General features: G+C 34.8%; 2 protein-coding genes across 2 annotated transcripts in view; one reads left to right on the top strand and one right to left on the bottom strand.

Moving 5' to 3' along the window:
- Nucleotides 1-2,766, bottom strand: part of LOC113235082 (carboxy-terminal domain RNA polymerase II polypeptide A small phosphatase 1) — a 41,506-nt gene extending 38,740 nt beyond the window's left edge. The window contains exons 1-2 of the mRNA XM_026470652.1: nt 2,651-2,766; nt 2,054-2,364 (exon numbers count right to left, since the gene is read on the bottom strand). Coding sequence (XP_026326437.1) covers nt 2,054-2,364; nt 2,651-2,723 — 384 coding nt within the window. The 5' untranslated portion in view covers nt 2,724-2,766. The remainder of the gene's footprint in view (nt 1-2,053; nt 2,365-2,650) is intronic.
- A 1,106-nt stretch (nt 2,767-3,872) lies between these two features.
- Nucleotides 3,873-21,213, top strand: LOC113234264 (mRNA-capping enzyme). Its single transcript, XM_026469566.1, has 12 exons — nt 3,873-4,055; nt 4,128-4,264; nt 7,044-7,211; nt 7,985-8,088; nt 8,172-8,244; nt 9,009-9,260; nt 9,743-9,878; nt 11,159-11,304; nt 13,786-13,951; nt 16,410-16,510; nt 17,875-18,065; nt 19,593-21,213. The coding sequence occupies exons 1-12, from the start codon at nt 3,873-3,875 to the stop codon at nt 19,709-19,711; spliced, it is 1,776 nt and encodes a 591-aa protein (XP_026325351.1). The 3' UTR covers nt 19,712-21,213.
- Nucleotides 21,214-24,515: the final 3,302 nt, after the last annotated feature.

Genomic DNA, 24,515 nt, shown 5'->3' with positions numbered 1-24,515 from the left:
TGATGATATCAATTTAATGAGCCCAAACACGTTACTACTACTGTAAGTAGTTGAGGAATTAGTTTGTAGGCTGTCCTGTTTGCAGCATTAATGAAAGACTACCACATTATTGTAACATCAATGGATTTATTTATTATACCAAATTCCAAGTCGTTTGGAGTAGTGGAAGTAAAATAAATATTCATTTTATGACTGATATCCTTTAACATCATCACACAGCACACTTTAACATCATCATCAACCCATACATCCCACTACTAGCCTACTGGTCTCCGCTCAGGCGAGGGTTTAGGCTATAATTTGCCACGCTGGCTCAATGCGGGCAGGTAATTTCACACGTTTTTTGAGGGTTGTGACACATTCTTGGACATGCCGGTTTCATCACAATGCTTTCCTTCACTGAAGAGCTCCAAGTAAATTTCAAATAAATCACACTGTAACATTGACTGGGAAACATGCTGAAGATCTCGAAAATCCATCCCAATTAAATTGGCTATCCATTTGGAAGCAATGATGCCACAGATAGACACGCAAACAAAGATGGCTTTTATATTAACTCCCTTTTTTTAAAAAAAAAAATCTCTGTGTACATATTCGAATATTAAAACTAGGTTAAAAGTATCATTGAATGAAACATCATGTATAATAACCGAGATTATCAATGAATAAAAACTGGTTAAACCACTATTTTTATTATTATCAGGAAATAATTTCCTTATTGTTATCCTGACACTAACAATTACCATGCATTACAAAGATGGGGCATAATTGGACAAACTATTATATTATTTTTTTAAACAAGATAGATAGACAACATAAGTATACAAAAAACCCTTTAATAGTGTAACTTATTAAAAAAAAAGAAAACAACTTCGAAGTTGAAGGTATGCAAACATTACATGATGCAAGGACTTTGAAAAGTGAAATTGCCGTTTTGCATGTGAAAGAAATGTTGCAGAATAATTTAAAAAATATATATGCTAGAATGCAATGTAATTGTGTTTTGTAAGAAATTTTAATGTGTAACAAAAGGTTTAAATTGTTTAAGGTTATTATATTAACTTGTGAATTTTACTTAATTTATGTTTTAAATACTTAAATGTACAGTGCACAGCTGGGCATATCTTAAAATTTGAAATCTCAAAAGTCAAACCACTACACTCTCTGTACAAGTTTTATGATATGTTGCATTTCTCGCAATGTCAATTTGTGTTCTTTGGAGAAATAAACGGGTTTGATTCCTGGCAAGACCACTATGGGAAATGAACTTTTCAAAAATGAATCTAATCTCCATTTTTCTGAGGAGTAAATTTTGTTGTTCTGGTACTCATACTACAGAGAATTCCCTAGTTTCAGACCAGGTAACTGGCATCGTTAACTGGCACATTATTAAAAAAAAACCTTAACAAAAACGAAGCTATAAAGTGGCATATCCTTTTAAACATCAACACATTAATTTCTGTGTTTCAAACCAAGTCTATTACTAGCAAAAACAGTCGTTATTGGTCAATGAACTCAAGCCAATTTTCATTTACAAATGAAAGTGTCTAATATTCATAAATAGGTTTACTATATTAGTTTTAAACATCCTCTCAATGTTCATTGTTAGGTTCCATTCTGTGTTAACGAAGACTCTTAAATAGATAGGCACTGATGTAAACAAACATTCAGGGCAATAACATGCTATTAACCTACTAGTTTTCAGAGTAAATGGTTTGGTTGAGATGCAAGAAAGAGGTCATATACAACTCTCAATCATGCAAAAATAGGTAGCTAGTATTGTTTTTCTCATTTGCATATGTGATATAATGCAAATATTGTCACAGTGACAATTTCCTGAATACCTACTGTGTTTAAGTATCTAATTACATGAAAATAACAAATATTTGCCCTTGAATAAAAAAATGTAAATAAAGGCAGTAGATTGTAAAGGCTGTAACACTCAATTATTGTAGTGTTGATAGGACACCAGAACACAATATTATGATTGTTGAGCATGATTTCAATATAAAGTTAGTAACTGTTAATCAAATAAATTGAAATATCAACTTACCTTGAAGGAGCTGTGCACTAACGTTTCATCAAGGTCTATGACCATACACTTTTTATGCATATCTTGGTGTCTCACTGGGGGTAGAAGCGGTCGTGGGGCATGATCGGACATAACCAGCAGGGGCGGCGAAGCTCGGCCATCGATGCTGTTGGTGCCGGTGCCCCCAGGCGGGCCCTTGCCTCTTCCGCCGCGCCAGCAGCACAGCAATGATCGCAGGAACCCGCCCGTCCCGCTCGACTTTTTACTCCCCACCGGTGTCGACCCCGACACCGGCGTGCCGTCACCCTCATGCTGCCCGCCAGGGGATGACCCTAAAACATCCATCACAAGTCAGCACTGGCACACGGAAGCTCAGACGGTGGGACTAGCCCAGTCAAACCCTCAAGGTTGCGCCTAAGAATGTTATCGCGTCCACACGTTCCAATTTGTTTACCTATCGCACCAAGTACACACTGAATAGATTTCCAGGAAATTACCAATAGTCTACCGATTCAATGTCGATCACGATCGGCAAATATTTAAAAATTACGAGAAGGTAACACTATACGCTCTAATTTGATGCCAGTAGGTAACAGGTGTAATACGGTTTAGATTTACCTCTGTCGGATCCATAATTGTTTAATTGCTCGTCGTCCCGTGACACCTGAGTTATAATGGACGAAGCGTCCATTTAAACATTTGTTTTGGGTCGTAATACAAATGGCAACGGAGTGTTTTATAAAATTTTAACACCATAAAACTATTTTTTTATCTCCCTTCTATCTTACAAAATGGCAGGCTCTTGGCAAATACCAACTTGTAATGCAGCCAACATCAGACAACATTTTTTAGTTATTTGTATTTCGTTTCAACTTAATTAGTTCGTTGAAGTTAAAAAGAGATAGCTATATTCGCTCTCATAATGTTAAGTTGTCGTTATTGTCATTTTCCAAAAATAGTAGAGAGTCCGTTCAAAATAATAGTGTCATTTTGCATTTAGATTGAAAGATATACAACCAACGCTATAAATAAAAAAAATTACTAAATAAAGGATCACTGTCTTAGAATATGCTCTATTTTCTAAGAAAATCTATGAGAAATAAAGTTCTTTATTGAAGATTTTTTTTATTTATATGAAATTCAGTTATGAGTACATTCGGACTGAGTTTTTAAACGCTCACTGAAACTTCATCGCGGCAGCACAGAGTACTTAATGTTGTACATACAATTTATTATTGCAAGTCCTTAAATTGACATTAAGAATTTATATTTAGGTTGTGACGTCATTGGTATGCCCATTTAATAAATCCAATTTAGGGCGTCACCACACTTATTAACGTAAACTCTTATTAAGCTAGTCAGAAAAAAAGTAAACTTTATGTCCATGATGATGAGGCAGGAGCCTAAACTAGGGTACCCCTGTGTCTTAGATCTCCTGGTCCCTCATCTTGATTAAGCATTGATTCCTACAAACACGGCTCGACAAAGGTCTGCTTCCTCCGAATTTCCGAATGTGCTAATGTGTCAACGGTGAATAATTCGCATAAAAAAACATTGAAAACATCGGAGCATTCCCATGACGTCACAAACGAATTTATTGTAAAGGCAAACTTCTCAATCGTTGGCATTCTTCTAACTTTAATTCCTAACTTCAGAACAATTCTTGTCTATGCACAGAAAACAATTTTTATCTCTTATTAAAAATGAGATGAAAAAGTAAATTGTGTCAAGACAAGGCATTTTTTTGAGAAAATAATACATTTTTGAGCTTAGAGACACTATAAAACTGTTAATTTGATAGTGGAATCATTGTGTGGTCATAAGACAACATAATATCAACATGTCACAGGACCCCGGGCCCATACCAAGTAGATGGTTGAAATGCCCTCGAAAAGCTACTGGCCTGGTAGCAGCTAAGTTTTTAGCTTTTAAAACGCCATTGGGGCACCAGTTCAACGAGAAAGTACCCGAACAATTTCGGTTCACACCTACGATGTTGTTTGTATACATGAAAAGCTCAAAAGTGAGTGTTACCTACGAAGCCAATGCTTCGTCAGCTGTTTTGTAGTTGTTCTATTTTGTATTGCATTTTTAGATGAAACTTGGTTTGTGGATTGATCTCACGAATACTAGTCGATTCTATGACAAGAAAGAGGTTGAGGACATGGATTGTAAGTACGTAAAACTGCAATGCCGTGGCCATGGGGAGACACCATCCCCAGAACAAACTAAGTAAGTATGATTGTAACTATTTCAAGAAAACATTTGTGTGATATCTAAAGCTTTAGGAAATTAAACTATTTTTCTGGGTGTAAATCCGGAAAAATAGTTTCATTTCCTATGTGTAACAATTGTGAAAACCTAAGAACTCGATATCTGTAGGTTTGTCAAATAACATCATAAACAACAACTTTTGTTCTGTAACTTTTAATAATTCATCAGATTGTGCTTTTGTACAAAATTTAAAATATTGAAATTTGCTCAACTGTAGTTGTCATCAAATAAGAGGCTAAATTTGACAGCTAAAAAAGCCAACAGTATGTAGCTTTCAATGCAATGAATGAAACAATGAACAAATAATTGTTAGCATAATTGAGTTTTAAAAAGTACATAAATTTTATTGAAACATTATATAATATGACAAAACATATTTGAAGTACTGTTTTCGCCTGAATTACAATACAAAATGCAATTTTGAGTTACTCCGAAACGTCCTGAAAATATTGTATTCCTAAAAATATAATAGTGTTGTAAGCAATTGATCGCCAAATTTCATCAAGTCACTTCGATTTCTCAGAAAACATATGGACATATTAAATATTAAAACAAAAATGTATAAAAATAGGTGTATTTTAAAATAATTATGTATATAACATCTCTGACCACACCTATTGTAAATAAATTAATAATTTATCAAATTTAAAAGAGCCCTGTACTCCTAGCCAGATTTGCAGATATTTCCTTTTTTTTTTGCAAATTTTGAATTCGCAACTCTGATATCAATCCAGCTGCACCCGGAGTCCGCGCCCGCGCACCACGCAGTCTTTCGCCACCTTGGAAGTTGACTATGAGGTGGTTATCTTTGGTGTATTTTTCATTTTGCTTTTCGGCTGTTCCTGTTTTTTTATTTATATTTTTATTGTTTGTTGTTGACATTGACAACTTTTAACTTATTGCAAGCCGAATAATTGAAAATTTATTAAGTCCTTGGTTTCTTGGTAATTTAATCTTTTTATGTAGTTGTTTTATCAACAAACTTATTTACACTAAATTGTCATAATAAACCATTTATGAATATTATAAAATCAAAATTAAAAGAATTGGATACAATTCATTGGAATGTGGGACAATTTTACGGAAGTGAGAGGAATTGCTATGGACTTGCAAGGTATTCTGTAAATGAATTGCTTTTGAAAGAATTGCACAATTTGGCCTTTTAGGCCCCCTGAACAACAAGGAACTGAAAAATAATCTAAACAATCACAAACTCTTAAAATTTTGAATCCATTTCTTGTGAAAATTGTATAATGTGATTACCGATATGATTAGTCCACATCCCTATTCTATCTTCGTATAATCATTGGACTCTTTTGTTGAAAACTATATGTCAATATGGGAATACTATGACCATATTTAAAAAGTAATTAATAAACATTTACAGCAATACTTTAGATGTAAGGTCAATAATGACAACTATTTTGTTATATTGGATCAAAAGTTTTGCCCAATTTTGTACATAAGAAATTTTGAAATGAAAATATTAATGACCATTTGCCTTATAGTCATCCTAGTTATTTGTAATAATGCTATTATCAAAGTACTTCGAATGATTGTTGATGTAAACAGACTTATTAAGGTCAAGTATGTATTTCTTGTACAATAATGAACATCAACAGCAGCGTAGCAGGAACACAAATGTGCCAAAAATACTTTTTCTATGGAAAAAAATAGTAATAATAGAGCTATTGCTCCATTTTCTCACTGTCTGTACACTGCCGTCCACTAACTAAAATGCGGGCTAAGTGACAAATGGTGAAATAACCGTTATATATAGCAAAAAATAGACCAAAAAGTTCTCTTTTAAAAACAGTTCAAATTAGTTAACACTTATCAGAACTTACCCTAATGATGCATAGCTGAAATATCATTAAACATTTTCAATATCTGAAAACGGGGTTATGGTTTTTATGATATCTCAAAAAATTATTTTGTCACTGTGTTTGTTAGCGGTCGGCAGTACAGTGCTTATGACTATAATCACTAATTAATAATAAGTTATCAGATGAAATGGCAAAGGCTGGTGCTAAGGAAACCTTTATTGCTACTGAACGAGAGTGCACACCCGTCCCGAGAATTATGGCTACAGAGCAAGGATTTGGTCATTCAAAAGCTCTGATAGCTTCTTACAATGCCAAACACTGTAGGGAAAGGAATGGCATCAGAATGTTCACTAGTCTTAACAGGGCATTGTGCCTTGAATAAGCACATGTCAAATATTAGGCAGAGAAATAATAGAGAGTACAGATTCTGCTATGGAGCAGATGAAACTACTGTGCATCTTCTCACCCAGTGCTGCCCCCAGATGGGCATACTAAGTTCCATACTGAGAAGGCATAGGCCACAACCAGAGGACATAAAAAACTTAATGTTTTCAGCCTGGCCTCTGAACTGTAATTAGTGACACAATAGATCAGTAAATAGTTGCAGTGATGAGGGGCTGCATAGGCCCTGAATGAAGCTACCCTAATAATTGGCAGAAAAAAAGAAAAAATGGGCAGCTGCTGCCCATGAATGAGTTACTGTCATTCATGGGCAGCCGCTGCTGTGGTGTCATTTAAATTTAATATTTTTGGAATACCTTTCAGACACTTACTTTTATTTTTTTTAAATTGACTATATTAATTTAGGTAAACTTTTTATTTTTATTACAGACTAAGCCTCCTCAAAATAGATAATGCTTTTATAATGTTGTTATACCATGAAACATTATTGAACAGCATTTTTATTCCAGGCTATTCATTCAACTTGTGTCAAGATTTGTTAGCCAAAATCCACTGGAAGTAATTGGTGTCCACTGTACTCATGGATTTAACAGAACTGGCTTTCTACTGGTCTCCTATATGGTGGAACAACTAGATTGCAGTGTTGAGGCTGCTATTAATGAATTCGCGAAGATGAGGTATGAATTTTAATTTTTTTGTGTATCCATTCAGGATCAGCAAAATGTCTGAGCACATGTTGTGTATTTATAGAAAATTACTAACAGATAAATCCAGGAGATAGAGAGCACGTGCTCCAATCCTCATGCCAAACTTAACGCCCACTGACGCGACAGACGACTCGCCTTTTACGACGGATTTTTAGGTGACGAAGGTTACTTTAAATTTATGGCATTATAGTTGAAATTTAAATTATAATGGTCATAGCTACAAAAACAGCAGCGGCATGCTTAGGAATATCGAACCGGCCGCCTTCGGAACCCTAGGCAGTGTTGGGGATGCTTCGGCCGTCTTCGGGACGCCGAGGTATCTGGGTGAGGGGAGGCACGCACGACAAAACTCATCTAAAGAGAGGCCAGGCGCGAGCACGATGTCACGACAGAATGCTTCGGCTTGCCTAAGGATACTTCCGCTTGCCTAAGGAAGAGACATACGATGTCCCTAACGATTTTTATAACATTGTTTTTTGATCAAAGTAGCAGTAGAGCCCCTCGTGAAAGAGTTTGTCCAGAGAAGTACTGCCTATTTCTGCCGCCAAGCAGTAATAAACTTTTTAAGCATGCCGCGTCTTACCTAGGGATACCAGGGCATGTTTAAGAACACCACGACATAATGGGCGTCAGTGTACGCTTGCATATGCCGAAGGTTGCCCTGCCGAGCTGTGCTGTCAGTGGTCTTAATGGTTATTGTTTGTTGGTTGTTAGTTAGATGTCCACTGATTGTTTCATTCTAGACCTCCTGGAATCTACAAACAAGATTACTTGGAAGAGCTATACAGACGTTATGATGATCCTGAGTTCACACCACCAGCTCCTCTCAGACCAGATTGGTGCAATGGTTCGTAAATTATATTTACACAATTTGAGAGAAAAAAATCCAGAATTTAAAGAATAAGTTACATAATTTTTATTTATTTACAGAAGAAGAGGAGGAGGATTACGATGATGATTCACCAAGTCAATCACAAAGCAACTCATCACAAAATTCACCAAAGTAAGTCTTCATATTATTTTCAAAACTATATTATAAAACTAATAATTTAATATAATGCCGAATAATTTAATTGCATTACATGTAGGATTTTGCCGTTTTGTAAAATGATAAATAATTTGTACCATTTAGAATATTCTATTCTATTTAGTTTTTATTAAGACTTGTAATTCTCTGGCGGCTATGTCGGCTGTGTAATGGGAAGCATGATAGGGTGCGAATTGCGCGAGAGCGACATCAAGCGCGAGATCACCATGCGAAAATAGCATTATATCAAGCTGTATGTCGCTCTCGCGCTAGTCGCGCCCTTTTGTGCTAGCCCTACAGAACCTCACATAACAACAAACAGCAAAGAAGTATGGCGACATCCCGTGCAATTTGTGACCCAGTGTTTTTGACGACGTGCGTTAAAGAGACCTATCAATAATTGTGATTCATTATTAAAGCATCAAAAAAGCTAATTGAGTACAGCCTCTAGAAACTGGGGTTACAAACTTGATATAGGTTATGTTTGAGATATAGGTTATTATAGGTTATTTATATATTATAGGTTAGTATAGGTTATAGATTACTCAAACTGATTTTGGATAACAAAAAAACTGAACCCCAAAAAAAAAAAAAAAAAACAAAATGAGATATAAAAATCCCGCTATAGGGGGTTGTAGAGCTCGTGTTACTGATTCCAATTTCGCTACAAATGTCAATTACGTTAGTTATGAGAAGGGATGTTTATAGAACTCTAAACTACATGGTTGTACAAATTTTAGTCAAAGCAGTAAACCTAAGAAAGGCAGACGGGAAACAACACACAAAAAAGCAACATTTATGCCAGGAGTAAGAGGTGTAGAACCATTCAACACTCAGCCACGACTGAGTGAAATTCAAAAGAAAGCACAACATTTCTGCAAGTGGAAAAGGACTGGCTTTCCAGGGTCACAGCCGGTGTCAATGGATGTTACAAATTTAAGGAAACTGCACGAGAAACCTTACATGGTTTCGTGGAAAGCTGATGGTGTAAGGTAAGAGCTACAATCACATGATTGCTACTGTTTGCAATTGAAAGTTCCACAGCCTGGTAAATAGTGATTTTTAGTGTAATGATGCCATACACTGTGCCAAAATTTGGTAACTAAACTTAAACGTAATTAATACGAGTAATTACAAAACCATACTAGCAACAGTTTTCACAATATTAGTTATTTTGTAATATTTGAAACAAACTTTTATCAAATGATACTATTTAAAAAAAATCTTATATTATTTACTCACACAATAGTTATCTTGGAGAATTAATGAGCAAGTATTGTTTTCAAATCACAATGCAAAGTGTATGTGATACGTAATCCTAAAAGTAAGGTTACATCTGACCGACTAACCAATCTTCAATCGTCCAGATGATAGGTAGCAATGAAACCGTATATTGTACAATTATTCCTAATTTTGCCGTTAGATGGCGTCGATACTAATTTTCATCAATTACAAAATAATAACTATATTTCAGATACATGATGTTAATAGACGGCGAGGGCGAAGTGTACATGTTGGACAGAGACAACTGCGTGTTTAAAGTGTTCGGCCTGCGGTTCCTGCATAGGATAGATCTAAGCAGACATTTGAAGGGCACATTGATAGATGGAGTAAGTTCCGTATAATACATAACTTGAAAGAGCTCATAAGCAGCTCGCCAGAACCTTTGTCCCGTACCAAATGCTTTATGAATATATTGGGCACAAAACAATAAATACACTAGAAGTGCTCAGAAGGTGTGACACGTGTGCCAACAGCACGCGCGGTATATACGAGAGCTCAGTCCGCCATTTTCGTGATTACCGATATGATTAGTTCGGTAACCTATCACAAACTCAAATTTCTTTTTTCCGAATTTCATTAGTCCGAAAACGGTTCGACTTTTTTCATTAGTGCGATGACTGTTTTGGTATAAATTTGCAACACAAATGTCTTACAGCAGATGTATCGTTTGTCCGAAAACCTATTGTTAGAATAATTATTACACATACATATTCTTTGGGAACTTCTACCCAAAGAATACGTACGTGTAATAATTAATGTCTGGTCTAATCATGTTTGTTATACTGTCTGTTTTCATTTATTACCATTACCTAGACGTTACGACCCCCTCCTGTAGGTTTAGGTTAGGTTAGTATATGAAAAAGCCGGCACGAGGGAAGCGAGCGTGCCGCGGCAGCGGCCGGCGAGTGCCAGAGCCGAATTTGTTTGCATTACCTAGACGGTACGACCCCCTCCTGTAGGTTTAGGTTAGGTTAGTATATGAAAAAGCAGCACGATCCGAACGAGCAAACCGAGTAACTACAACTCGATCAAATTAACTTGCATCTCGTTTACCACTTTTTCTAAAGATGCGAGGTGCTTCAATTTGACGAGTTGTATTGTGCGACACGCTCTTATACTTTTAGAACCTGTAATAAGAAATAATATAACAAAAATGTATCATGGATATCGTTTTTTTTAGAAAATAAAAATATTTAATTATATACATTGGTCAAACGGTTTGTTAGGGAAATAAAAATCGGGAAAAGAATAACTTGTCAATATGTCAAAATAGTGAAACATTAAATGGTGTAATGAAAAAAACCGTAACGTGTTTTCGGACAAATGAGCAAAATCTATTCAATAAAAGTCTAAAGATTTTCGGAGTAACAAAATTCTGTAAATCATGTTTCTAGCTTGGGATAGGTAACCGATTAGTCCACATCCCTGTTTGCGTCACGATTACAAGTATCAAATTTGGCCTCTATTTGGTGACGACTATACATGACCATTTAAAATTTTATGAAAATTGGTAACCCTAAAAATGTCATTTTACTCCGTCTTAAAAAAAAGACAGACTATACTATATCGATTTTACCATCTAAGCTAAATCTTTATCTATTTCCAGGAAATGGTAATAGACAAAGTGAATGGAGAAGAAATTCCAAGATACCTTTGTTACGACATCATTAAATTCGAAGGGCAGGACGTGGGCAGGATGGCGTTCTACCCTATCCGGTACAACTGTATAGAAAACGAAATTATTAGTCCCAGGTAAGTAATAGCATAGACTAATAACAATAACTCATCAGGACTGGTATTCTCCATACTGGGGGCCTACCATAACCTTTCCAAAACCAATCTTATTTCAATGCAAGCTTACAGTAAGCTTATTATAATATTACTCATATTCGTACCATGACATACCTGTCAACCAAATAATGTATTATTGTTAACGTGATTGAAAAAACGAATGATTTCCTAATATTGTTTATTCCTTACAAAAAATAGGAAATAAATTACGCTATATGAACTATATAATGCCATCTTTTTCTTTTTTGATGTTCCGAATTGTCTTATCATAGTATAGTGTTATTTATATTCAGAGAATTTCAACTGTTAAAAAAAGAGTGATGTAGTATTAAAATCGTTAAAAAAAATTAAATTAAATTACGTTGTTTTCAACTATTTTTCCGCATTTTCATGAAGTCTAATACATTAATCGAGATGAGTATTTATAGTCACGTTGTGAATTCGGAATTATAGTTTAGTGTGAACTGTTAGTTTCGCCAAAGAGCGTATACATGTCGCTGTCATAATTTTACGAAATAAACATCACGTTTTTTTATTTAACGAGTAATTAATTCGTATGTACTATTAAATAAAAAAATAAACAAAATATTGAACAAATTTATGTAAATAAATACGTTCCATTTAACTTTTAATCATTATAAATCAATATTTAGATAATAAATTCGAAAATAATATTGTTCCTCTGCGTCCGAGTAACTATTTTAAGATTGCTAAATTTGACATAAGAACAGTTTTACTTTCATGTTTTCTTTAAGCGCGTCATGGTACGAAAAGTCAATGTAAGGTTAAAGTAATATTGTTTTAAGAGGTTGTGGCAGACTCCCAGATCGTAACTCTGAAAAAGGTCGAGATTACGTCTAATGTCTAGATGATGCTGATTAATAGCCTGTATGCAGTTTATATTATGTAAATGGCCGTAGATATTAATTAAGTCCACTTTAATGTAAAATTTAAGTCAGTTTTTTCCTTGTATTATCATTCAAATATTGATCTACACTCTAGCCAAATTCGATGTAGAATGTTTAATAACAAAATGTTGCTAGGCGACCAATGATGGCATACGAAAAGAACATTTTTTTCTCTGCCCACGGCCTGCTCTCTTAATTGGAATATAAATAGGTAAGTAGGTAATTGGGTTATGTAGAAGTAATACTTACCCAGCCAATTATTATAAATTTTACAAAATACTTATTGATACGTATGATTTAGGAATAAAAATAAGTGTTTGCATCCTATTAATATTTACTGCTAATGGTAAGATGGTAGATGAAAAGAAACAAAATCGTAAGATTTTATTTGATATTAATTTGCCACATATTATATCATCCAGCATCTATGTCTGATTCTGAATTACCAATCTCTTCAAATCAAAGAGTCACTAGGGATGACACAGTTTTACAAATAATTAATTACTGGTAATTTTTGTGTAATTTTTAGGTGATTTGAAACTTCTGTTGAATAATATTCATTTTAAACAAGATTTCAAGATTTTGTATTATCCATAATCTAGGGGAAAATATTGAAATTGTGGTAACTGTGAAAGAGTCTGAGATGTAACCCTAAAAATCATATGTTTTTGTTTGTTAACATTTATTCTACATCGAATTTGGCTAGAGTATAGAGTTGAAATTAGTTTTCTGAACTTTGACAAATGTGCGTGTCAATAGATGGCATTATATGTTACATATTTATAAATTAACGCTACGTAACAGGTAGATGACGCTACTCGTAAAAAAAATAAAAATAAACCAGCACTCTGCATAAAAATCTGTGCAAAAAACGCCATCTAGTTCATTTATTTGATGTCATTAGAAATTTGAGTACCTTTGATAAATGGCAGCTTGTCAATGTAAAACATATTTCCCGCTCATTATCCTTTCGCAGTGATAGGCGGGAATATTGTTTTTATGACTGTTGTGTAATTTATAGAATAACCTTTTTTTAAAAAAACCGACCTCAAAATGGAATTACGTATATTTGCCAAGTTTTATTGAAATCGGTTACCGGAAAGTGCGCAAGATCGGATTCATCCCGTAGTTTGCCACTCTTAGGGTCGTATTCCAGAACTCTGCTCAATGCTCAAGCGGGACTTGAGTATGATTTCTAGTGCTTGAAATCATACTCAAGCGGGACTTGAGTATGATTTCTAGTGCTTGAAATCATACCCAATTCCTGACTTGAGTATTGAATAGAGTTCTGGAATACGACCCTAGAGTTGGAATATTTTCTTTAAATTTAAATGGGACCACTACCGAAATAATCATTAAAATCGGTTCACAAATGCCGAGTTAAAGGACTAACACACGTACAAAGAAATACAGAGATAACCTCCTCCTTTTTTGAAGTCGGTTTAAAGAAGTTGGCCAAAACAAAGACGGTACTTACGTTTGCTTTTGTGTGTCGCTATGTGCATTAATCATTAAATTATTAAAATTATTACAGGCACAGTGCGATAGAGAAAGGCATAATAAATAAGAAGCGCGAACCGTTCAGCATACGGTTAAAACAGTTCTGGGAGCTGCCCATGGCGCGTCAGTTGCTCGGCGAAAAATTCGCTAAGACGTTAGTGCACGAACCCGACGGATTGATCTTCCAGCCTTCTAAGGAGGTAAAGATTTTTTGACATTGTTCTCCGTTTTGTCGTAGTCGGACGAGAAATGCCTTGCATCTCTAAAATTTAAATATATCTATTGTTTGTTTTTTTTTGAAGACGGACTAAAATGTCAGTTCATTGCGCAAAAGTGTTGCCCGCTTGCGAGCGGCTAGTGATTGTAGTCGATAAATATTCCATCGACTATCGACTGAATATTGGTCACGCTTAATTTGCTTAATATGCGAATAAGATTCATTTGCATCATCCTCGACCCATTATTCATCCAATCACGGAGCACAAGTTCATCCAAATTGTCAATTTTTGTGAGTTCATATTATACACTGCATTTAGAAGTATGTTATAAAAAAATACAAAGAGAAGAGATGTTTTAAAATTTTCATTTTAATTCAATATAAATAATGAAACATGGCTATTCTTGTTAAAATGTATGTGAATAATGTTGATTTCGATACTAGTAGACCAACTGTCAAAATAAGAATAAAAAAGGCAATAACGCAATTAATAATCATTAGGACGTTGGAACATTCACAATTCAGTCATTCTTGGCAAAATTTTATTTTTATTCACAATCTATGGATAATACTATCGACAACAACTACATAACTATTTTACGAAAACTGACAACCCTACAAATTTTACTCCTTCAAAAAAGACAGACTATTCCCCCGCAGATTCCCCCGAGAAGAATGAGTAAGAAACTCTAGGGGTTGCGCCTTGCAAATAGAATCGATATTGTATGTACACATTTATCATTCGAAATAACCTGAAAGAGCTAAACGGGTCTGTGATGTGGACTTTAGTAAATACGCAAAAGCTGTATACTAAACCAGCCCTGTATTATTAGTACCCAGTACTATATTATTACTTATATTTTGACTAATTATTATCAAACAATCTTAGAATTCTTTTCGTGCCAGTTTTCAGTCCGAGCAAAGGAAGTTTTTTCAACAGCCATTTACGTAAAAAATTACGGCTATATTGAAAAACTTCGGAAACAAAATTTTTACCCCAAATTATGATTGAAGCCATGCCGACTTCAGTCGAATTAAAAGAAATCTTTATATTTCGCCAAAAAAGTTTGTACTGCAGCCATAGCGAAAAATGGCGAAAAATAAATTTTGACCGCTAATTATTATTAAACACTCATAGAGACACCGACATGTCCATTTTCAATCCAATTAGAGCAAATTTTTATCTGCCGCTAAAAGAGTTTACATGTCAGCCATATTGAAAAAAGGCGAAAAATAAATTTTGACCTCAAATTATTATCAAAAACCTATAGATAAGCATACCGATTTTCTATTGAATTAGAGCGAATTTTTATAAACACTTGTTTGGCGGCCATATTAAAAAATGGCGAAAAGGAACTTTTGACCCCAAATTATGATTAAGGACTCGTAAAGACCTTGATTTTTCGCCGGATCATTCCTTCGAGCACCTCCTACCTATCTCTAATAGTTTCCGTAATAGGAGGCTTTGAGATTTGTATGGCGGCCATCTTGTTTTTCGAACATTTCGAAAATTTGTTTATTTGAATTTGGAACATTTTTTACTTCCCGCGGAAATTGACCAGGGTTTACCTCATAAAAATGCACAAATATTCCCTCCATATATTATAGTTTTTGCAGGCCGTTGATCACTCGTTCATATTTTCCATATTCATCTTATATTTGATTCTTTACTTTGGAGCCTATTCGCGTACAACGGTATAAATATATTTTTTCCACCATATCGGGAAGTACGCGTTCTATTTCTATCAGTGAGTAAGAACTTGTAGCTTTATATGTATAATAATGTAGCTTTATATATATAATTGTATGAAGTTTTCGTATCAGTACAGTTTTAAACATCGTATAGAGCAAATTTTTAATATCAATCGGAATCTTGTTATAGAACCGTATACATTGATTGCTCCTTAAATAAAATCTAGCCATACAAATCCCATTTCTGCACCCGGGGCTAACTACTCTGGATTTATATTTTATTTAACTAGAGAAGTTAGTAACCAACGCTTTTTTTAGGATAAGTAATTTTTTTTTATTTAAATTAACATCCCGTTTGCCAGAACAATGTGTTATCTCTAAAGCATCGACATATATAGAGAACACGTTGTTCTGGCAAACGGGCGATACACATATGTAATTTTTTAAAATTATATCGTAACAATATTCAACGGTTTAAATAAAAAGCAATTAAAGTTCAATATTAATCTTAATAGAATATTATTTGGTAACTAATTTTAAGGCGGATATAAAATTGGAACTGATTTTGTAATTTCGTGTGCAAGGGCAAACTTTCAGAGAGCAAAACGAATTTTGTGGGAAATACGCTTCATTCCCACCGGAAATCACATCTGCATAATTGCCAAGCCCCATAATCCACTCTAGACTGATTTTCAGTACTTTGGATCTGTACAGCTATGTCATATATTAGAATTTGTCTGTGTTTTTAGCCGTATGTAGCGGGACAAAGCGACGACGTGTTGAAATGGAAGCCAAGTCATATGAACAGCGTGGATTTCAAATTAAAAATAATAACAGAAGGAGGATTAGGGTGAGTGCATAAAGTTAAGAAAAAAAATCGTATTAAAAATTCAAATTATAGCATGACTTTTAAAGTACCTTTTTTGTTTCATTGTACTAAATTATTTATCAGGTCGAACAGCTCCATATCTTTCTACATTAGTTTCGATTATAGTGACCCTCCCTACCGACCCTGAGGGTATACGAGAAGGGCACTATAACCTGTGCGCGCACAGGAGCCTTATAGGTTTAGTTTCTGACCTCAGATCAGCCAGTGTACAGGGTTGTCACAGATCTCCGTCATTTGACTTCATCCCGTTCTCGAGAGGCTAGTGCCTCGGGTGAGCCGTCCAGGGTGCACGTACAGTACCCTTCCTATTTTCCAGATAGGTACTAGAGCTGTAGGCATGCCCACTTTCCGTTGTGCGTTGCACAACTAGCGATTGCCACCGCTAATACGCCGACTCTAAGTTGACTATCAGGCCGGACATTCGGTATTCGACTAGAGGCCGAATACACTATTTGCTGCAACACTACTAGAAACTCGACCAGTAGCACCTACAGTTAACTAAAAACATTGCCGATCGTAGATTTTCATGTTGAAGTAATTATTAATTGAACACAGTACTGCTGGGGTGAGCTTCTTTGTTTGAACGAACAAAACTAACCAATCGGGTTACAGCGACTTATTACCTTATTGGTTCGTTGGCTACTTGCGAAAAAATCTTAATGATCAGAGACTTTTTAATTTTCAGGTTAACTCGTTCATGGGCAGCTTTTAAATAGTACAGCATACCAAAATGTCACTACTTTGTGTCACAATCCTTATACATATAGATTCAATATGATAATTACACTTTATCACTGACGGCTTTAACGGACGGAACCTTTAACATTCTTGTATGAAAGAACATATGACTATGACAGTAGTAGGATGGTGGCCGTTCTGTTATTTTGATTTGTTAGATGTCCAAAATGTAAACAACGAAATGTCATTGTCAAACTGTGAATGCAAATGTGCTAAACCTTCTATTTTTAACGGATTAGAAGAGTAGGTTCTCGTTTTTTACAATTTTAATTATCTATTATAAAATATTAACTATAACTTAAACAAGTCGTTATCAACTCGCATGAGTGCATAGTCGAGGTCTCGGATAACGACTTCATGCATTAACTGCATGCAGTCTAAACCGACTTCTATCGACTGCATGCAGTTCTTGCGTAAAGTTGATTACGACTTCACGCATGCAAACATGCAATCAATCCATTAGCAGCCGTAATGTTCATGAACGGGTTGATACAATAATATAAATTTACAACAACATCTGCTTCCGTGTCGCATGTCGATTGTGATAAACGCGGAAGTTTTAAAAGTAATGTTACTGTGTGTTTCAGAATTCTCCCAAAGAAAATCGGTCATCTATACGTCGGCCAACTAGACCGGCCTTTTGCGTCTATTAAAGTGACTAAGGACATCAAACATCTCAACAATAAGATCATAGAATGCACCATGGAGAATAACCAATGGGTCTTCATGAGGGAACGTGTGGACAAATCTTATCCCAATAGCTACACTACGGCTATGGGTAAGTTGACTAGTTAACATTTAATATTTATTTTATTGAATATAATAATGTTTTTACTACCACGATATTCATGTATTTGTTGTGAAAATATTTTACTATAGTATGAATCATAATTACATGTCCAAAATGTAAACACAAAAATGTCATTGTTCTTATTACATGACATATTATTTTATTTTATATTATTATTTGATAAATAACAATTCTAAAATCTCGGCCTACCTCTGCTCTTATTGTTATCCCTAATAAAGGGCTCATATGTGTAGCATTATTGTAATTTTAAGACATGTGTGTACCATATGAATGTAATAAATGTATTGAGTATTGTAAAACTGTGAATGCAGGCGTGCTTAACCTTTTATTTTTAACGGAATTGGAAAAGAAGGAGGTTCTCATTTCCTATAATTTTAATTATCTATTACAAAATATTTAAAATAAACAATCCCGGTTGTGTTACCAGTGTCATTACCAGCCATTGTGTATTAAGGGCGGTAACTAACGAGTCTATTAGAAGCCCGAATGTGAGGGCTGAAGAGCTTATAAGAAATACATTCAGATTTTTCGAGCATAAAACTTTTTGGTCATTCTTGATGTTGACAAATATAGGGCAATTAAATTAAAAAATAAACCCATTACTGCCAAAGGCAAAAACATTACGGTTATCGAGTATATAATCAGAAATAAATAGAGACGAAATAAGGGCCATATATTCCTGGTAACACATTAGCGATACAGCTCTTATAAATATCAACTCTCGTTTGCACTGAAATATAGACAGGCCAACTACTGACCTGTCTGTACGTCTCCGTATATTCCAAAAAATATTCTGTATTTATTGTAATAAAGATAATATCTCTAATAATGCCGTGCTGTTCTATTCGGTGGTGTGGGAAAAACAGCAAAACATCTAATTACAAAAGAAACGGAATCACATTTAATCGGTAATTAAATATTAAATATGTAATTTTCGTCCATTATAGCAAAGCTCAAGTTAACTGGTCGTTTGGAAGTGAAACAGTTGACGACACCCGTCAATTGTTTCGAACTCGGGCTAGCCAATCCGAGCGCGGAGTTGTCACAGTAACGATATGGCAGAATAGTTTTCAAACAAATTAAATGTCATTTCGTCTCTATTTCTGGTTATATACTCGATGATTACGGTCGACTTTGGCTGCGTGTTATGATACTATTTACGAGCAAGTGTGATGAAAAATTATTTACCACCTTATTAAACAATATAGTCTTTTATTATAATTATTGTGTTAAACGAAATTAAGTAAAAATATGTATTGGAAAATGCGAATTGTTCCAAACATTTATTATTGTCACAAAAAAGGAAACTTCTATTTAAAATGTTTTTTTGCTCGGCTGTCCCCTTTGTTTACATTTTGGACTTGTAATTATGATCATACTATAGTTATTATTATTGATGATTAAAAAAGCGAACAATTTGAAAAAATATTTTGATCCATCTGTAATTGAACCAAGTTTTCTAATTTCATTTGGTATTTTTTGTTCAATTCCCAGCCGTCTGTGAAAGTATACGAGATCCAGTAACGAAGGAGCGTCTCTTGGACTTCATAGACAACTATCGGTTCCACGATGACACGGACATGATGCCGCCGCCGAAACGCGTGCGCCTCTAGCGATCTGTCATATCTATTAGGATAATTTTAATTAAGGTAATGGATTTTGTATGCAAGTTGAATAGTGAGTTTTTGTAAGAACCTTTAGTTATTTACTAATGCCTTACACGACATACAGGCTATGTGTAAATTATGTCCACTTATACACAAAATATCAGACGGTAAATGGCAGTCACAAAGTTCCCTCGCGCTTTTTCACGAAATCTTCGGTAATTAAACTCTTTCCTTCTGAAATGCAGTTTTTCCTCGGCTTCCATACAAAATTCATCTCCAACATTTAATTTACGAAGTTATGACGTCATTAGGAAAACAAACACAATTTGCTTCATTATCTGGCGTAAGAAACCTAACATGAGTTTTATTACCACCAAAAAAAAAAACTAAATGGTCCACATACGAAAGAACCGTCTGTTCCAAGTACCTAAGTGGAGTGCGAGTTCAAGTTTTATTGGTTGTTTTATCATTGTCATCTAAAGTTATGCGGTACTTGTCCCGCAAGTAGTTCACGATCTTGTCGAAGATTGTAAATGCTTGCTTGAGAATTGCTTATTATCTATCATTAATATATGTTACCTTAAGAGTTCTAACTTTCCAAATTATGTCTAATATGAAATCCAACTCGTTATTTTCATTTCCAATTTTGAGCTGGAACCGTTGATCCAACCAAACTCAATTTAAATCGCATTAACACACGCACTATCACGATCGACACGTGTGATCAGACAAAATCGAGTCAATATGTAAGCAACAGATCGACAACGTATTTTATTGTCGATCGACATTTTAAAATTTTAATTAGGCGTAGGTGCCAACAAATTTGTTCGATTTTAACCTTTGTATTTATCGATCGCCTACTTGGTGATAGTAAAGATCTTCAAAAATCGATCTAATTTGTAGCCACCTTTATACATTCGCTTCTATTGAGGTATTTTCTTTGCTATCCTTTAGTAATCATAATAATTAAGTTATTGGGTATAAACTATTGTCTTATTGTATTGATAATGAAATTTCGTTCCGGCGTTGTTTTACAAAATTATTTCGCGTACACGTACGCACGACCATGTTTTAGATACTCAATAACAGCATGTGTCACTTGTAACCATTTACCGGTTTATTTGAACTCTTAACTTTATTGAGTTGCTTACGGCGTGAGGTCAGGCTGAGGCTCAATTTACATTGGCGCGGATTGAAAGCTAATTTTTGTAACAAAATTTTCATTATGCTATGTCAAATTTTGTTACACAATACACTATAAAGTGTATTTGTGTGTATGTTTTTTGTTTGTATCTATAATTCGTTTTTTGTTAATACAACAAAGAACAAAGAAGCAGTGATCAAACTATTCTTTCAGACAACAAATTACAGTTTAGTGCTTCTATTTTCCCCATAGATTTAGTATATGTACAAAATCTATGATTTTCTCAATGTCCCTCGGCAATCATCGGATTTCCGAATGCACACGAATATTAATTTCCATGCCCATTAATTATTAGATTTAAAACCTATAATGATACGAATTTTGAACAACGTACTTTATTGTTTTATTTAGATTTCCGTGTGAACTATATAGTGTTGTAAAACTATTTCCCTATTTTTAATAAGCAAGTTAACAAAAATATAAAATAAATAAAGTTTGCTTCTTTTATATAACTAAAAATTAATATTTTTCATTTGTTATTCAATTCCAAATCAGTCCATATATGAACACATTTCTTCATCTGACATAGCTATTTTAGTAGCACTAGAGCTCCTTGTGAAAGAGTTCGTCCAGGGTAGTACTGCCACCTTACTTATTTCTGCCGCCAAGCAATAATGTCAGCGTTTCTGTGTTCCGGTTTTGAAGGGTAAGGGTGCTGGTGAAATTACAGGCACATGGGACTTGTAAACTTATGTCTCAGGGTGTCGGGCGCAGTGGCAGTGCCCCTCAGATCTTTGCGATTCGAAAAGCTCGTGAGTGGCACTGCAACTGTTATGGACAGGCGTGTAGCTTACCATCAGGCGCATGACTTGTTCGTCCCATCACTTGATTTAAAAAAAAGGTGTAATTGAATTGCTTTGCTTACAAAATGACAGTGGAATAGCGACAGAGTCCCAAAATTTCCATCTGCCTAACGCTAAAAAAATGAAATATATTTGGTACACAATTGACATAAACCTCATTATTCTACGGCATTAACCTACCAATTCTACGGTTATAAAAAATCGCTTCCATTCAACAGAATGTGGCAATGTAAATTGAGCCTAAGGGCGCGTTCCCATTATGTCGTGGCGACAGATAATCGTGCAGTTTAAAGTATCGCTGCTTGTATATTTAAATGAAATTGTACAACACGATTAACTGTCGTTACGACGTCAGCCTGTCTTGATAATGGGAAGAACTAGAACGACAGTCGTCTGACGATAAATAAAACGTCACGATAATAATGTGACTACAAATAATCGCAACTTCAAACGATTCTGTCGTGCAAACGACAAGATGGCTTTTGTGAACCGATTAATTGTAAACGTTCTAATGGGAACAGCTAGACGCGACAGTCGGCCAACGACAAATAAAACGTTACGACAAAATGGGAACGCGCCCTAAGCCGTTTTATATCTAAAAGTATTAACCTGTTTGTTGAGATCAAGAAAGTCTTTGCCTGTGACATATGCTGTTTTGGGCTATAGGTTTATTAGGTGTGTTTGTTCTGAAGGCTTTTCTGATTTGTCGGTGCGGTTGCGACGCGACGCGACATCAGCAGCTTGATTTCTATTGCCTCTCCCGATCGGAAACTTTTGACATTTCAAATCGGAACAATAGTTGATTTAACTTACAAATTAGAAAGATATAGTAGGAATCAGGTTCATCTTCTCGCCCGGAAACACATCTGATTTCAAGACAGATGGGATTTGAATTATAATCAGCCTGCAGTATGCTCGATACAGAAACGATATTGTAACGCCTTCATCTACGTGTCGGTATATTCTCGCTATAGAAGGCCGCAGTACCGATTGTGACGTCGCGAGACCATGTCATCCTTGAGTGATGAAGACATTTTGGCATGTTATTTTTATCTCTGAATACTCTGCCAGTCTATAGTGCTGGATACTTTTCAATTTCCTGTACCAAATCAACATGGATGTCCGGAGGACGCGGTAACCCGAAACAATCCCTTCCCGCTACTGTCCAAACCGCGCTGATCAGGAACAGGCACATTGAAATACAGGCGCTCGGTAAGCTTTCGGTACTGCGCGTACGGATACTGTACCGACAAGTCAAGAAACAGTCTAAAATACACGCACAATTTCATCGTTCCTATTATACCGCAGAATTTTGGTAACTCTCGTACTATAAAACGTCATATTATTAATAAGTTTCACTTATTATAGTGTAAGGAGAGGTTGTACATTTTTGTTTTGTCTCATAACATTTAAGTATTTGATTTTTGTATTATTCTAACAGACACCAATTTTTCTCTATATATTCCTAAGCGTTAAAAATGTAGGAAAAGCAGACTGACCAATTAATTACATGGTTTTATTTATCACGTGAAATGCAGTTAAAAGAAATTAAATTGACAGCATAATCTCGGGGAAAGACAGTTACCCCGACTACTACGTTGTGAAGGTGAATGAACTACAATTTGATTTTAATTTATTTTTTTATCACAATTTTAATTATTGTTCATAGGATTTTCCAAAACAAAATGTATAATATAATAGTCCTTTACAATTGCAGACAATAGAAAAACACAAGACTAGATAGGTTATTTAAAATAAACGGAAATAATAATGAAAATAATCATCAAACAATAATGCTCACGATTTTAATGTATCGATATTCTTTACATTGTTTTATTTACAAATAAAATTAATAAATATACGTTTTTCCTGTATCTGGTTGTTTATTTTATACAAAACTGTTTCTTGGTGTGAGAAACATATCGACTGTGGCAACCGGTACTATCTCAATTTTGACAACTTTACAGTGGAAGAAAAAATCATTTATATAGCATCTGGTTTATTAAATAAAAATACGTAGTGTACATACATACATATGTAATAAAAATATTTAAAAACTACGTATTTTTATTTAATAAACCAGATGCTATATAAATGACGCAAACAATGTTTTTCTTCATCCTGTAATGTTGTCAAAATTGTGATACTACCGAATGCCAGTTCACAGTCGATATGTATTACGCGTATCTGTACTAAATAATACAAGACTACCAATAAGAGTATTTATTCAAGGTAATATAATAATGGCAATACCAATAGAATATCTGAGTTCCCAAGTTCTTGGTGAATATCAGTATCTCCCTGTAGATGAAAAACAATTCTTATTATTTAAAAGTAATGGAAAAGAGTCATGTATTCACACACCCAAAGCAATAAAGTCTATAACATGAATTTAAAAAAATGTTACCTATTCTGCCCTCGGAACGGAAGGTACTCCACTATAACGATATATACAAAAATCAACAATAAAAAAAACAAAGACAAACGATCTCTAACAAACAAACAAAAATTCGTCAGATCTGCTGACTCTGATCTCAGTTTGGCATACAGATGTCGATTCGAGTCGTCAGATCGACGGAATATCTGTGTTCGATTTTTCTATTAACGAATCCTAAAAACACGCGGTGTCCTGACCGATTTTGATATCGCATCCCTCATGGAAGATTGGCATAACTGGAGATTTCAAAAATGTTTATTGCTTCATTGCATACAGAAAAATATAACTCCTACATCCGTGACCGTCAGGATGGCTGGTCGCCTGTGGCGTCAGGCACTGAGCGTATATTCAAGAATTGCTACCTAT

Source organism: Hyposmocoma kahamanoa, unplaced genomic scaffold (assembly GCF_003589595.1).
Source record: "Hyposmocoma kahamanoa isolate Upper Pololo Valley unplaced genomic scaffold, ASM358959v1 102, whole genome shotgun sequence".
Classification (NCBI taxonomy): domain Eukaryota; kingdom Metazoa; phylum Arthropoda; class Insecta; order Lepidoptera; family Cosmopterigidae; genus Hyposmocoma; species Hyposmocoma kahamanoa.
Note: the sequence above shows the minus strand (reverse complement) of the source record. Positions and strands in the feature narration are given on the sequence as shown.